The 15,723-nt window shown below is 44.4% G+C and overlaps 1 protein-coding gene across 3 annotated transcripts in view; it reads right to left on the bottom strand.

Annotated features, from left to right (window-relative positions):
- Positions 1-15,723, bottom strand: part of ACSL3 (acyl-CoA synthetase long chain family member 3) — a 58,537-nt gene that overhangs the window by 27,712 nt on the left and 15,102 nt on the right. For all 3 annotated transcript variants that reach the window (XM_068145491.1, XM_068145490.1, XM_068145489.1), the window contains exons 2-4: positions 15,252-15,355; positions 13,825-14,242; positions 6,945-7,122 (exon numbers count right to left, since the gene is read on the bottom strand). In XM_068145491.1, the coding sequence (XP_068001592.1) occupies positions 6,945-7,122; positions 13,825-14,175 (529 nt within the window). In that variant the 5' untranslated portion in view covers positions 14,176-14,242; positions 15,252-15,355. The remainder of the gene's footprint in view (positions 1-6,944; positions 7,123-13,824; positions 14,243-15,251; positions 15,356-15,723) is intronic.

Here is a 15,723-nt window from a genome sequence, read left to right as displayed (position 1 = left end):
GTACCAAACACTCCATTACTCCATGTAATTCTTTGGTAAATCTCCTCTTATACCTCTGTGAATTTTTATAGAATCTCAGTACAGCAGATGTTGGAAGGGAGCTCTGGAGACCCCCCTGCTAAAGCAGGGTCACCCATAGCAAGTTGCCCAGGGTCTCAAAGTCTGGACAGGTTTGGAATCTCTCCAGAGGAGACTCCACAGCCTCTCTGGGCAACCTGGTCCAGAGCTCCAGCACCCTCACAGGAAAGATTTTTTTCCCCTGAATTTTAGGTGGAACTTCCTGTGTTCCAGTTTGTGCCCACTGCCACTTGTCCTGTCACTCAGCATCACTGGAAAGAGCCCATCTCCTTCATCTTGACTCCAGTTCTTTAGGTGTTGATCAGCACCAAAAAGATCCCCCCTCAGTCTTCCCTTCTCCAGGCTAAACAGCCCCAGGTCTCTCAACCTTTCCTGCTCAGAGAGATGCTTCTCAGCTTCCATTTCACCAGCTTAAAAGCAAGTCTAAAACACAGTTGAACAGTCCTCTTGCACACAGGAGACAAACAGCTTTCATTGACGTGACTTCCCTTTCCAGAATTCACATGCTCTCTTACCAGCCTTTTATAACTGCCTGCTAGTAAATTACCCTAACATCATAATACATCTCAGCAGCAGACTCATTCTCACACTCAGCAATAAATCTGCAACCATCATACTCTCCCATCTATTTAAAACAACGTAATGATGACTGTGATGATTAAGCCTTCAGACACTGAAGGGACATCATGAGAATACAGATTAACAAGGAAAGATAATGTTCAGGAAACTGACTACTGAACACAGGAAATGAGGTTTCTAAGGTCAGCTCATTAGTGTCCTGGGGTGTTAAACCACAGTTAGCTCCCATTAAATCTGACTTAAAAATTGTTCATTTCCTCCTATTTTAATGGGAGCTGAGTAAGACAAGAGGAAGGCAAAAAACCCAGCTCAAAAAAGAAAAGGGGCACTGGCTTCAAAAGGATTTCCTCTTTTCCAACAGAGGCATGGCAAAGAAGTTTTCAGCTCCACCAAGACAGTCATTAGTAATTACAGTATCGGTGCTGAAAGCTTGGTCCCGTGAGGTATCAGGATGCCTTTGGTATTTTAGTTTGGATTGAGCTAAATATTTAAAGATAATGATCCCAACAAGGCACCTCATTGTATGTCAGGGTTGGAACTGCACAGTGCTCACTGCAGAGGAAAAAAAAGTAATGAAAAAAATCGAACTAGGGTAGTATTCAAAGATTTGACATCCAAGGAGTTACTGCCCCAGTGCAGGACATGAAGGAAGAGCTCAAAAGCAGCTTCCCTGCGCAGAGAAGTAAATAGTTGACCTCTACTCGTTTTTCCCTTGTTAAAACAGTGCATCAGAACCGTTGCAGGGCAAAGGCACACGCGCTGTGTTTTCTTTAATTTGGTGGGAGCAAAGTCCTGAGGAGTGCCTCTCCTCGTTCCCACGAGCTCTCCCTCCTCACGGCACTGACCCCTGCTGTATAAACATCGAGCAGAAATCCAGCTTCCCCCAGCCAGCCAGCACAGCCCAGGAGATGCACCGCCCAGGAAGGGAAGGACAACCTCTGAAACCAGAGAGTCACAGACGGGGTGGGGTTGGAAGGGACCATGATGGGCCACCTAGTCCAAGCCCCTGCAATCAGGGGACAGCTTCAACTGAAGCAGGTTGCTCAGAGCCCCATGTGGAACATTTCAAGGGATGAAACAACTTTTTAGGTAGCTCATTACCCATCTACAAGTGAAGTACATCAAGGACAACACAGACCTGCACAACAAAGCCACAGAGAGGTGTTAACATTCCTATGAAGTACTGATGTCATGGAGGAAAAAAAGCTGAGCAAGGGACTCTGATCTGTGAAATGCTTATTTCATACTTTTCCAGGCAAATATGAAAGTTTAGGTGATTTTTTTCCTCCCCTTGCTCTCCTGAAAACATATGGAGAAAGCAATAGTACAAGTGAGCCTTTGCTAGCTGAACTTCTGCCAGGAATACTGCCCTAGACATCTGACAAGAAGAAAAGCCTCAACATCACTAAATTTGTCAAAAACAAACCTTTGGCCTAAAAAACCCCAAGCACAGACTTTTGCTTGTTTCAATGTAACTAATAATGTTAAAGTGAGTATTTCAGTACCCATCCTACATCATCAATAAAAAGGAAAGTGTATCTTTAAAGGCTTCAGCCAGATCAGTTCTGGCAGAACCACTTCTCTGCCCAAGCTTCAGGAAGGCATGAATGGAAAATGAAACACAACCTTTCCTATCTATTGCATTCTTTGGTTATACATTCATGTGTTTCATCTGCCCACACTAGCAAAGAGCTCTTCACACAGATGAAGAGGAGATACTTCAGAAGAAAATCTGTTTTCATGTTAGCTTTCAGCTTTGAACTAGCAATCCTGTTATACTTCCTGCAAATACATGACTTCAAACAACACAACATTTAGAATCAAGTATTTCTAATCATAAAACCACTCGTCTGAGTAATCCCTAACACAATCACTTTCCCCATTTTAATTCTGTATTCATCATTAAAGGAACTCCCTCCAAGACTCTGCATAAAGCAGATGAACCTGGTCTCTTGATGTCAGTTCTAAGCACATACCTGACTGAATACATCCCACATTCCCAAAGAATGTCTCTACATTACCACACTGTGAAACCTGTAAACTGAAAACCACTAATAGAAGTCAATTAGCAATGTCTTGCCACACTACTTCAAGGACAAGTGCCAGATCCTCTACGTGGGTCACAACAAGCCCCTGAAATGCTACAGGCTTAGAGGAGAATGGCTGAAAAGCTGCCCAGTGAAAAATGACTCAGGGGTGTTTGTCAATGCTAGGTGAAGATGAGCCAGTGTGTGCCCAGGTGTCTGAATAGGCCAACAGCATATGGGATCTCTAATAGTGTGGCAAGCAGAACTAGGGCAGAGATCAACCCCCTGTGCTTGGCACTCCTGAGGCCTCACCTTGAACACTGCGTTCAGTTTTGGGCACTCACTTTATGGAGGACATTGAGGTGCTGAAGCATGTCCAGAGAAAGGGAACAAAAATGATGAAGGGCCTACAGCACAAGTCTTGTGAGGAACAGCTGAGGGAACTGGGATAGTTTAGCCTGGTGAAAAGAAGGCCAAGGGGAGACCTTATTGCTCTCTACAGCTACCTGTAAGGAAGCTGGAGCAAGGTGGGGATGAGTCTCTTCTCCCAGACAGCAAGTGACAGGCCAAGAGGAAACAGACTCAAGTTCTCCCAAGGAGGTTTAGAGGTTGGACATTAGAAACAATTTTTTCCCCAAAAGAGTTGTCAAGACCTGAAACAGACTGTCCAGGGAAGTGGTGGAGTCACCATCCCTGGAGGGATTTAAAAGATGTGTAAACGTGACACCGAGGCACATTGGTTTAGTAGAGGACTTGGCAGTGTTGTGTTAACGGTTGGACTTCATGATCTTAAATGTCTTTTCCAGCCTAAGCTATTCAGTGGTTCAGCAGCACTTCAGTTTGATCATTCACTCAGCAAACCAATGGTGAATGCTGCATGATATCATCATCTGCCAGCAGCTAAGTCAGCCAAGTTCACGAAGGACGACCTACAGCTTCGATGCTAAACTCCACGTCAGGCAGTGTGCTGAAGCACGTCTCAGGAAGGGAATCTAAAACATTAATCTCACCAGACCCAAACTACATGCATACCATTCTGCACACAACAGCCATCCACTAGCTCAGATACATTTCCCCTCCTTCCATTACAAAATCCTTCTAGGATTTCTAAGTGACCTTTACTTCCAAATGAAAAATAACTGACACAAGCCTTTGCTTTTTATTCCCAGGACAGTCCCTAGGAATATAAGAGATCCCAAAAGTGATAAAAGGGAACTGACATGGTGCATTAAGAGACATGTAGTTTAAAAGCAACACAGGCACCTCATCTGAGAGCAACTCTCTAATGTTCTCTGGGAGGCAAGGCAGCAGGAGTCACTCAGTGAAGAAAGGACCAAACATATCACTGAATTTAGATTGGAAGGCACCCCAGAAGATCACCTGCACAAAACAGCTCATTACAGCAGAGAGCTTAGACCCATGGCACTTCAGTGTTACCTCCAAAGATTGAAATTTCACAGCCATTCTGGGCTCCTGTTCTGGTATTTAACCACCCTCACAATGAAGAAGAATAATATTCAAATCCATTTTTTCTGTGTTTCAAGTCGTTTCCACTACCTCCAGTCTTCTTAAACTCACCTTTGAGCAGCATCTGGCTTCCTCCTCTCTGTATGCTCCCATCAGATAGTTTTAGACAGCAACAAGATCTCCACTCACTCATCTTAATGCTGAGCAGACCCTGCTCTATCAGCCTCTCCTCCTATGTCACGTTCTCCAACCCCTTCAGCATCTTGGCAGCCCTCCACTGGACTCACTCCAATATGTTAATGTCTTTTTTCCTACTGGGAAGCCCCAAAGTGGACACAATACACCACTGTTCAAAAGAAGAAGGAGCACTTCCCCAGACCTATCTGGTACATTCATGCTACTATTACCCCAGATGCTCCCCCATTTGCATGTGAGCCCTAGCAGTACCTAGTACAGGGGGATGATCCCTGCCCTTGCCCTGCTGGCCACACTATTGCTGATCCAAGTCAGGATGCTGTTTGGGCACATGCTGGCTCATCTTCAGCCAGCTGTCAACCAACATCCCCAGGTCTCTTTCTGTTGGGCAAAAAATACCTACTACAGATAGGATCTACAAGGCAGGCAGGGTGATTCTGAAATGGCATGGGCCAGGGCTGTTCATCTTTTGATCACCCTTAAAACCACAGTGTAAGGGTATGCACAAGATAACCCTACAGGAAAGGCTTCTTTCATTGACAGCTGCTGTATAGTCATGAACATGTGGCTTCTCAAACTGAAACAGACTTGTGCTTAGAGCAGAGAGTTACAATTTTATTGTCAAGCTTGCTTCCAAAATCTGAATAATAGTCTAACTGGTATGTATCTTTAGCATAGGCAGGTAGTGAATCAGGAGTTTCTGTACAGCCCATTGTGTATCGAAGGAGAGTAAATGTGTCATGGGAGAGAAGAGGTCAAAGCCTGTGAGGAACAGCAGCACTGAGAATCACAGAACCCAGCCAGGCTAGGCTCACATACAAAGACTGATGATGAAACAAGACATTTGAAAACAATTCCTATACCAAGTTTAGATCACAATTCATAGGTTTCTGAATAGGAAAAATAGGCCTGGAGCTCCTATACACATGCTTGTGCCCAGGCACAGGACAAGGGTATATAGCTGGTGTTTTGCCATGGCAGAGATGTACCCGTGGCCATCTCCATGACTGAAGTGAAAGGGGGAAGCTGACTCAGCTTCTCTTCTGTCTCTGCCCTGAGCTGTGGGGTGAAGCTGTGCAAGGACACCTCCAGCCAGCCTGTTCTGCTCTATCACTCCTCAAATGCACCTCCAATACAGCCTGCAACTACCCAGCATACATATCCTGCCAAGAACCTCTTCACCTCAAGCAGATTCAGCTCTGCCCTAACAGTTCACATTCTCCACAATAAAACAACAGAAGACTAAAGGATAAGTAGCCAGGAGTTACAGGGTGGAGTAAAAGCATCATGGGACAATAGGGCCCAAAGACACCAGAGACCCCCATTCCAGTCCACTGCCAGGGTTAAGGATCCAGTTAGTGTATGAGTAAAACTGATCCTACGAATGAGACTGATAGCTCACCAAGACTAAGCACAGCCTAAAGGTTTCTGAAGCAGTAACATGGACTCCAGCTTATTCTTGAGCACACTCACAAATCAGCATGCAGGTTAAGTTAGGACATAAGGAATGACAGGCAATGGACTATGAGAAAATAAAGGAGGAGAGAAGAAAGAAGAGATTAAAAATCTTTCTTAAAAATGCATTAGCTCTGCTTAAGGTTTGAGTGAGGGAATGGTTTGGTTTGCTAAAATAGTCACTAAGCAACTTTTTAATTCAACAGAGCTCGCCAAAATAAAGACAGGACTTGCTCAATCCTTTTACCTAGAGATAACAATACAATAAACTCCAACAAAACAAAAATTGAAGGACTGACAAAACACACAGCTAGAACTCAGAAACAGAGATGAGGTCCTGACGTCAGCTCCTGCAACTGAGTCAATGAATATCATGTGTGGCTTTTGTTTGTTTGCTTTTGGGAGCTCAGGAATCTGGACTGATTTGAGATGGAAAGAAAATAAACCTCCTGCAAATTCATTGAGCAAGCTCGGCTTACAGAAACCATCTGCCAACAGACTCCGGATTCTCTATTCAAAGTAAAACACTGCAAAGCCCACATCCCTACCTTAACACATTAATTTTTACTTGTAATTTTAAGTGTTCTGCATTTTATGAAGTTTTCTTTATGCATTAAGTGAAGTAAGAAAAATGTTTGTTTTCAGATTCTGTTGCATGATTGTCCTGGTTTGATTTAGAACAGGACTAATTCTGTCCAGGGGTTTGACTTCTCAGCTGAGGCTCTTCTCAGTGACAGCACTGTGTGAAGTTCATGGCATGCTCTGAATCCAGTTCCAAAATTCAGCTCCTGAATTTAGCTCCAGGTTCCTGTCTACTGCTCCTGAATTTAGCTCCAGGTTCCTGTCTGCTGCTGAGTCCACTCTGGGACTTTCTCAGGGCTTACCCACAGCATTAACGGTGATGTTGACACCATTGCCACCAGGTGGTTGGGTTTGACATCAGTTTGTATCCATGTTACTTCCATTCAAGCTGGTCGAGTTTCTTTCCCAGCCCATCAGTCTCTCACCCTTACTCCCTTCTTCTTCCCCTTTGGGAAGGCAGAGGGGTTCACAGCGAGAGTTTGCCACTTGTCTAGTACTGGCCCAGCCCCAAGCCCTGTCAACAATCACAGGACAAAAATGTCAGGGGAGAGGCAGACTTACGCTGGTAGTTGCACATGAAGCAGGCCTGTGCTGCAATCATCCACTCTGCTCTGGTCTCACAGAAGATGGCAATGTTGGTCTTTGGCTGCTGACCCAACACCGCTAAGCCATTTCCAAAGTTAACAGCTTTAACGTACACATCTTCATATGACAGCCAGGTGTACTTGCCAAGGATGACCTAGGAAGAGTAATGAGCTCTAGTGAGGAAATTAAAATCCTTAACACATGGGCTACTGCATCCTCATCCACACAAGGAAATCACAGTTGTTTAACACTTGCTTGAATTATAACAGCAGCTTGCTCAAGATAATGAATAATATTCCTGCCCAAAAGACTACAGGAACTGTGGAAGTTCCAACAAATACTGCAACTCCTCCATGCACATTATCACCTCTGTAGCAGCTTTCACATTATGGAAGCACACAACTCCCTCTGTGTTTCAGAAGGCTTCAGCAGCCCTCCCAAAGGCCATGATTATCTGAGACACAGGCCTTCAGTTTTCACAAAGCTTTATTTTAAGCAAAAGGTTTCAAGCACTACCTAGTACAGAATTCCAGCATGGTTGGGGTTGGAAGAGAACTCTGGAGATCACCCAGTCCAACACCCCTGCTAAAGCAAGGTCACCCACAGCAGGTGGTCTAGGACTGCAATGTCCAGAAGGATTTGGAATCTCTCCAGAGAAGGAGACTCCACAGCCTCTCTAGAGGGGGAGCCTGGTCTGGGGCTCCCACACCCTCACAGAATCTCTTCAGAGAAGGAGACTCCACAGCCTCTCGAGAGGGGGAGCCTGGTCTGGGGCTCCCACACCCTCACAGAAAGTAATTTTCCCCTCGTGTTCAGACAGAACCTCTCAGGTTCAGCTTTGTGTCTGAGCCCCTTATCCTGTTGCTGGGCACCACTGAAAATGGTCTGGCCTCATCCTCTTGCCCCCTCACCGTACTAGTTATTAATTAACACTGATTAATTAACATCAGCCTGTTGTGACAGAACACAGAGTTATGGTTTTAAACTAAAAGAAGGAGGATTCTTCCTTCTATCTATCCTGACATTTTTTACAGTGAGGGTGGTAAGACACTGGCCCAGGTTGCCCAGGGAAGTGGTAGATGCCCCATGCCTGAAACCTTTCCAAGTCATGTTGGATGGGACTCTGAGCAACCTGATCTTACTGAAGATGACCCTGCTCACTGGGGTGGGGTTGGACTAGATGAGCTTTAGAGGTCTCTTTCAAAGTACAGAATTCTAAGGATTTTTCAACTTTTAGAACTTATTTCTGCTAGATAACTACTTACACATGTGTAGAAACTAGCTTATCTGTCTGAGAGTTTGCAAGAGACGGGCACAAGAAGGTAGTTATAGAGATTTGACTAGACACACAAAACCCAAACCCTCAATCAGGAGGCAGCACCTCAGAACATTCACTTCCAAATACAACGTTCCATAGAAAAATGCTGCCCTCTAGTGCAACAACTTTTAAACTTGACCAATGCAACTGATGACAAAGATCTCAGTTTTAATGCATTGTAGAACATCAAGTATCAGTGCTGCATGAATACCTGGGAATCCAGCAAAGTACAGGGACTACTTGCTGCAGAGTGTGCACATGGACACTCAAATTTTCAGTATGAAGGTGGTGTAAAATGTTCTCACAAACTCTGCAGGCACATGTAGAGTCATCAAACTACCTCAGTCACCTTTCATAATCTTCCTAAAAGCTGCTTTTAAAGATTGAAGAATCCCTGAATCCCTGCATAGTGGGGGATGGAAGGGACCTCTGGGGATCATGTCCAGCACCTCTGCTAAAGCAGGGTCACCCACAGCAAGTTGCCCAGGGTCACCCACAGCAAGTTGCCCAATGGGCAGGTGGGTTTGGAACCTCCAGAGGAGACTCCACAACCTCTCTGGGCAGCCTGATCCAGGGCTCAGGTACCCTCATGGGAAAGAAATTTTTCCTCATGCTCAGGTAAAACGTTCTGGGTCCCAGTTTGTGCCTGTTGCCCCTTGTCCTGTCACTGAGCACCACAGAGAAGAGTCTGGCCCCATCCTCTTGACCCCCACCTTTCAGATATTGATAAGCACTGATATCTAAGAGAACCTTGACCACAGTTTGGAAACCAGTTCTCACAATTTAAATACATTCATTTCCTTGTAGAAAGTACATTAAAAATAATGCAAAGGAGGTTATTTGAGATGTCTATTTTTGGCAGTGTTCTACATGAACATGTGGACTGCAGCTGAACATTTCTGAGAAGCCCCACCATAAAATACTGTCACCCTATGTTTGCTACCACCATATAAGCTACTCTCTACTGCCCCATGACTTTTCATGCCTAGAACCTTCCCATAACTTTACACTAAGTTTTGGTATCAGCTCTGAATTTCCAAGTGCTTGCCCCTGTGCAATAAAAAGGCATAAAAGGAAACCACTACCAAAATAAAGGCCATCTTTTGGGCCTCAAAATTTGAGTTCTGCTTAATTAATTATTTTGTCCAATACATCTTTGTCTGCAGCAGTATTTTTACCTTGATGCAAATATATAGTTACACATATTATCTTCCCTAGTCCCTGTATTAAAGGGCACTAACTCCATATGAAAGGTCATGTAATGCAAAGTAAGTAGAAGCAAATGCTTGTGTTTTATTAATTATCTCTTAATTCCTGCTACTTTGCCACTACACAGGAATAAATCAATCTTCTGAACAACACAGCATCATAAATATTCAAGAAAGGTAGAAAGGCTCTGCAGAGGAACCTTGACCGACTGGACAGATGGGCAGAGTCCAATGGGATGGCATTCAACAAGTCCAAGTGCCGAGTGCTGCACTTTGGCTACGGCAATCCCATGCAGAGCTACAGGCTGGGGTCGGAGTGGCTGAGAGCTCCCAAACAGAGAGGGACCTGGGGGTGCTGATCGACAGCCACCTGAATATGAGCCAGCAGTGTGCCCAGGAGGCCAAGAAGGCCAATGGCATCCTGGCCTGCATTAGGAATAGTGTGGCCAGCAGCAGCAGAGAGGTCATTGTGCCCCTGTACTCTGCTTTGGTTAGGCCACATTTTGAGTACTGTGTCCAGTTCTGGGCCCCTCAGTTTAAGAAGGACATCGAAACACTTGAACGTGTCCAGAGAAGGGCAACAAGGCTGGGGAGAGGCCTTGAACACAAGCCCTATGAGGAGAGGCTGAGGGAGCTGGGATTGTTTAGCCTGGAGAAGAGGAGGCTCAGGGGAGACCTCATTGCCCTCTACAACTACCTCAAAGGTGGTTGTAGCCAGGAAGGGGTTGGTCTCTTCTCCCAGGCAACCAGCACCAGAACAAGGGGATGCAGTCTCAAACTGCGCCAGGGGAGGTTTAGACTCGAGGTGAGGAGGAAGCTCTTCACCAAGCAAGTCGTTCGTCATTGGAATGTGCTGCCCAGGGAGGTGGTGGAGTCACCGTCCCTGGAGGCATTCAAGAGGAGATTGGATGTGGCACTTGGTGCCATGGTCTAGTCATGGGGTCTGTGTTGATAGGTTGGACTTGATGATCCTCTAAGTCTCTTCTAACCTTTAGTTATACTGTGACACTGTGATTATCTGTGATAGCATTGCTCTCAATAACTGAGCATACCATCTGATGTTAAATGTGATCAATAGCTAGCTTCAAAAAACTACTAGCTAGAAGTATGGGGACACTTAGCTCTCCCAAGGATCAAAGGCTTAATATTTGACTCTGATTTAGCCTTATTGAGTAAATATGTATATATTTAACTCCATTAATTAATCAGGTTAATCTCACCCATCATAATTTGCACAGGTAATGCAATTCAGTACACGGACCCATGATTTCCACTCAGATCTGCCCCTGGCTTGCTGAGAACCTCCTAAAAATGCATTAACCGTTTGCTCTCATTATGCTTAATTCTTAAAAGGAAGAAAAATCATTAATGAGTTTTACAGCTCCTATAAGATAAAGGAATCACAAACCTTACAGCTAAGAATTAAAACTGCTGTGTACCAAATAAACCTCAAAAAGTTGCCTTTGGAAGGAACAAGGCGATGAAAGTGAAAGACAAAAATCAAGGGAAAAGAACTCTGGAATCAACAAGTTCTCTCGTGAAATCTTCCCATTTTACCCACTTGTTAAAACATGCCATAAAGCTTTAAGAAGGTGGAAAAAAACCACCAAACCATAAATTAGAAGTAGATATAAATGATAAGGCCACAACTTGGAACAAAACACTCTGAGGGATAGAATGGAAGCGGATCATAACGAGCTGTTGCGTCACAGTTACACAAAATGACCTTAGTTAGGTAATTTCTAAGTCTAAATACTTAGAAACAAGTAACTTAAGTGGGTCAACACCAACACTCTTCAGCTTTCCAACATTGAAAACATTTTGCTTGCACAACAGAAAAAGACTAAAACTCCTAAATTCTTAAGCCTTATGCTACTAAGGACGTTTGAAAACCAGAGCACAGATCATGAGCTGCCAAAATTCTGATCTGTGCCCAGAAGTTCACTTTGTACAACATGAACTTCTTATTTATAGAGTACTGAGGAAAAAAAACCAAAGCAAAACAAAACCAAACCATGTATCAAGCAAGATTAGATGTACCCTGTATTTCCTTCACACCAAACTATTAACTCCAGAGCTGGGAGGAAGTTTCTCTAAAATGTAAAGCAGCTATGAAGATTTTAACAGAACTAAACTTTGCAGCATTAGACCAGACACAAGGAAGAATTTCTTTTTTTCCCCACATTGAGTGTGGTGAGACACTGCCCCAGGTTGCCCAGAGAGGTGGTAGAAGGCCCATTCCTGGAAATGTTCCAGGTCAGGTTGGACACAGCTCTGAGCAACCTTTCTTTTCAGGTGCTTTTTTGTTTTCAGTATTCAGTATCACCAAGGTTGGAAGAGACCTCAAAGATCATTGAGTCCAACCTGTCACCACAGACCTCATGACTAGAGTAGGGAGGACACTACTGCCCACTGCAGGCTTGAACTCACAACCTTCCCATTAAGGGTCTTACACACTACCAACTGAGCCACCGCATGCTTCTGCTCTAGTTGAAGATACCCATGCTCACGGCAGGGTCTGCATGACCTCAGAGAATCATAGAATGGTCTGGGTTGGAAGGGACTTCCAAAGGTCAACCAGTCCAACATCCCCTGCAGTAAGCAGGGGCATCCTCAACTAGATCAGGTTGCCCAGATCCCCACTGAGCCTCACTTGCAGTATCTCCAGGGATGGGGCACCAACTACTTCCCCAGGCAACCTGTTCCAGCGCTCCACTACCCTCAAGGTAAAGAACTTGTTCCTAACATCCAATCTACATCTAATCTTCTCTAGTTTGAAGCCACTGCACCTCATCCTATCATAGAATCAATAAGGTTGGCAGAGACCTCAAGGACCATCAAGTCCAACCTGTCACCCAAGACCTCATGACTACTAAACCATGGCACCAAGTGCCATGTCCAATCCCTGCTTGAACACCTTGCAGTCCCTCTCCACCCTTCAAAGGACACTTCCAACCCAAAGCAGTCTGCAATTCACGTATCACCATATTAACTGAATTCTACTTTAAACTCCTACATAAGAACTAATCTTAGCAGTATTCAAGGAATCTTTTATTGTATGAATACATTCTTCTGTAGGAAAACTAATCTGTACTAAAAACTGTCTCTACAGCATGAAGTTAATGACTAATAGAGCAGTACAGATCTTTAAGGCACTTGCACATCCCTGACATGCTTCTTCCAGAAAGCTACATTTTCAAATCACAGTATCATACAACACTTCGGGCTGGAAGGATCTTAAAGATCATGTAGTTCCAAACCCTCTGCCATGGGCAGAGACACCTCCTACTAGACCAGCTTGCTCAAGGCCCCATCCAATCTGCCTTTGAACACTTCGAGGCTTGGAGCCTCCACTTCTCTGGGGAACCTGCTCCAGTGCCTCACCACCCACACAGAGAAGAATTTCTTTCTAATGTCTACTCTTCCAGTTTGAAGCCATTACCCTTAGTCCTCTCACTGCATGTCTGTGTAACAAGTCTCCCTCCAGCTACCCTGTAGGGTCCCCTTCAAATACTAGGAGGCTGCAATAAGGTCTCCCTGGAGTCTTCTCTTCTCCAGGATGAACAACCCCAACTCTATCAGGATGTCTTCATAGAAGAGATGCTCCAGTCCTTGGATCACGCCATTAAACAATTACAAAACAGCAACTGACAACACTGACCCTAATTCTGAACTTAAAAGACTACAATAAATCAGTCCCTGAAATAGTTTTATACTAAAACCACATCTCTCCCCACACTGTGATTACAGCTTAGCAGAGAAGTTACTTCATGTTAAAGAAGACTGCAAGACAAAGACAGGTCTTCCAATTGAAGTCTGTGCAATCCTTTCCCTATCAAAGAGTTTGTTTCAACCTTGAGTTCAGAGCACAGAACTGTAAGTCCTTAATGTACACTTTAGTTTACCAGAAAGCCACATGTGAGCAGAGGCATCTACTATTTTTTCCTCTATTTATCTGATTACAGTTAAGAGTAACACAAAGGAAGACTTTTTAAACTCACTTAAAAGGGAAGCACTGAGCTCAGTGACAGCATCAGCTACATGTTACAAATACCTGAAACATACTTGGGGGTTTTCTCTAGCTGAAACCAAAACAATAAAGGGAGAAAACAGGTATCTACTCAAGACTACAAGAAAAAGGTGTAGATTTGTTTCAAAAGACAAGTAATGAAAGAATAGGAAGCAGAGAATTTAATTCTTTTGACAACTATTTGATCTAAGTAGAGAAACTTATTTTTTCCCCCTATGATTTGCTTTCCTGGGACTGGAAGTGTCACACAAGAAAGGTACTTTGAAAGAATTCTTGAAGGCAGGCTGCAGAAAGACTCACCTTTTTAAAAACCTTGCCTGATGGCTGGATTTCATCTTCCTCCTTCAGGATTTCACGTGTTCCCAGGAGTTTCTTGTCCTTGTATTTTGTTTTAGCATATTTAAAAACCTTGTCGAGTGTATCACACCCAGGATACAAAACTGAAGCTAAGCAGTGCAGGCTGTTCACAGATCTGTATGCACCCCCAGGCTTGTTATTCACAGGCCTGGCTTTAACCTGCTTGGCTTTTTCTATAGCCTGCCTTGATCCTGAAAGTATGTACCATGGAATGTAGGTTACAAAGGTGTACACCAGGATTATTAAGTTTATCAACTGTAGGAGGACAGGGTTGATGTTATGCTTCAGCTTCATCTTGGCTGCCTGTGAAGGTTATAAGGGAGAGCTGGAAAGCATGGATCAGTAGAGGAGCCAAAACAACCTGAAGAGAGAGAGGAGAAAAAGTTAGTGCTTGGCAAGAGGGTTATATTCAATTATATTACAACAATTCACATCAAAGGAGATCTTTTTATTCAGAAATGAGAATAAAAGTCTTAACCTGCAGAGGGAGGGTGGACTAGGTGACCTTTGGAGGTCACTGTCAACCTAGACCATTCTATGATAACAAAACCTGACACAGACCCATAGAATCAATAAGGTTGGAAAAGACCTCAAAGATACTGCCTGAGGGATACATAGATAATAGCTCTGCAGTTTATATGTGATTATGTTTACAGAAGCAGCCACCAAGGACCATAATCTAAGATGAAATGTTACATGCTTCTTCAACGAGATGAAGCACCCAGGACACTCACTCAAGAGTTGCAGAAGTAAACCAAAGGTTTTCAGGTCTGATCCTGCTTAGAACATAATCAGTGCTTTGGCCTGATGTACTACTTATGCTAATACTGTGTACCCTTTAGTTTCAGAAGAAAAACTTCTGTTAAGTAAGAAAGGTGGGGGGGAGGAAAATCCTTAAAGGAATGTGTTTACCAATCGACCTGCTTATAATAGTTACACCACAGCAGAAGCAGGAAGTCTGCAGAAGAGGAGGCTCCGAGGTGACCTAATTGTGGCCTTCCAGTATCTGAAGGGGGCCTACAGGAAGGCTGGGGAAGGACTTCTCAGGATCTCAGGTAGTGATAGGACTAGGGGGAATGGAATGAAGCTGGAGGTGGGGAGATTCAGGCTAGATGTGAGAAGGAGGTTCTTCATCATGAGAGTGGCGAAACCCTGGAATGGGTTGTCCAGGGAGGTGGTCGAGGCCCCGGCCCTGGAGGTGTTTAAGCCCAGGCTGACTGAGGCTCTGTCCAGCCTGATCTAGTGTGGGGTGTCCCTGCCCATGGCAGGGGGGTTGGAACTAGATGATCCTTGTGGTCCCTTCCAACCCTGAATGAAACTATGAAACTATGATACTATGAATGATACTATGATAAGTAACAAGAAGACACCTCATGCAGCTTCTCATGGCGGCGGGTAGAGGAGCAGCAGCCGACACGCAACGTGCCTGTCTTGGTTCACTCCACAGGAGCTCTCACAGGACACTGCAAGGGATCTGAAAAGGGAAAGATGGCAGTTATGAAATATCATCTGTTCTTTCACTTGTCTGTTATCATAACTGGATAAACCATTTGCTCATCCTCAGGACTTAATGAAGTTCAACAGGAGTCCTGTGCCCGGACAGAAATAGCTCCCCCTGTACCAGTACAGGGTAGAGGTTGATCTGCTGGAAAGCAGTTCCATGGAAAAGGACCTGGGAGCTATGGAGAGCAACAAGTTCTCCATGAGCCAGCAACATGCTTTTGCAGACAAGGTGGCCAATGGTTTCATGTTGTACACTGAGAAGAGTGCAACCAGCAGGTCGAGGGATGTTCTCCTTCCCCTCTACACTACCTGGGAGAGGCCATATCTGGAGTATTGTGT

This window comes from Melanerpes formicivorus, unplaced genomic scaffold (assembly GCF_026170545.1).
Source record: "Melanerpes formicivorus ecotype bairdi unplaced genomic scaffold, bMelFor1.0.p_v2 SCAF_12, whole genome shotgun sequence".
In the NCBI taxonomy this organism is placed as follows: Eukaryota; Metazoa; Chordata; class Aves; order Piciformes; family Picidae; genus Melanerpes; species Melanerpes formicivorus.
The sequence above is the reverse complement of the archived record's forward strand: the minus strand, read 5'-3'. Positions and strand labels throughout refer to the sequence as shown.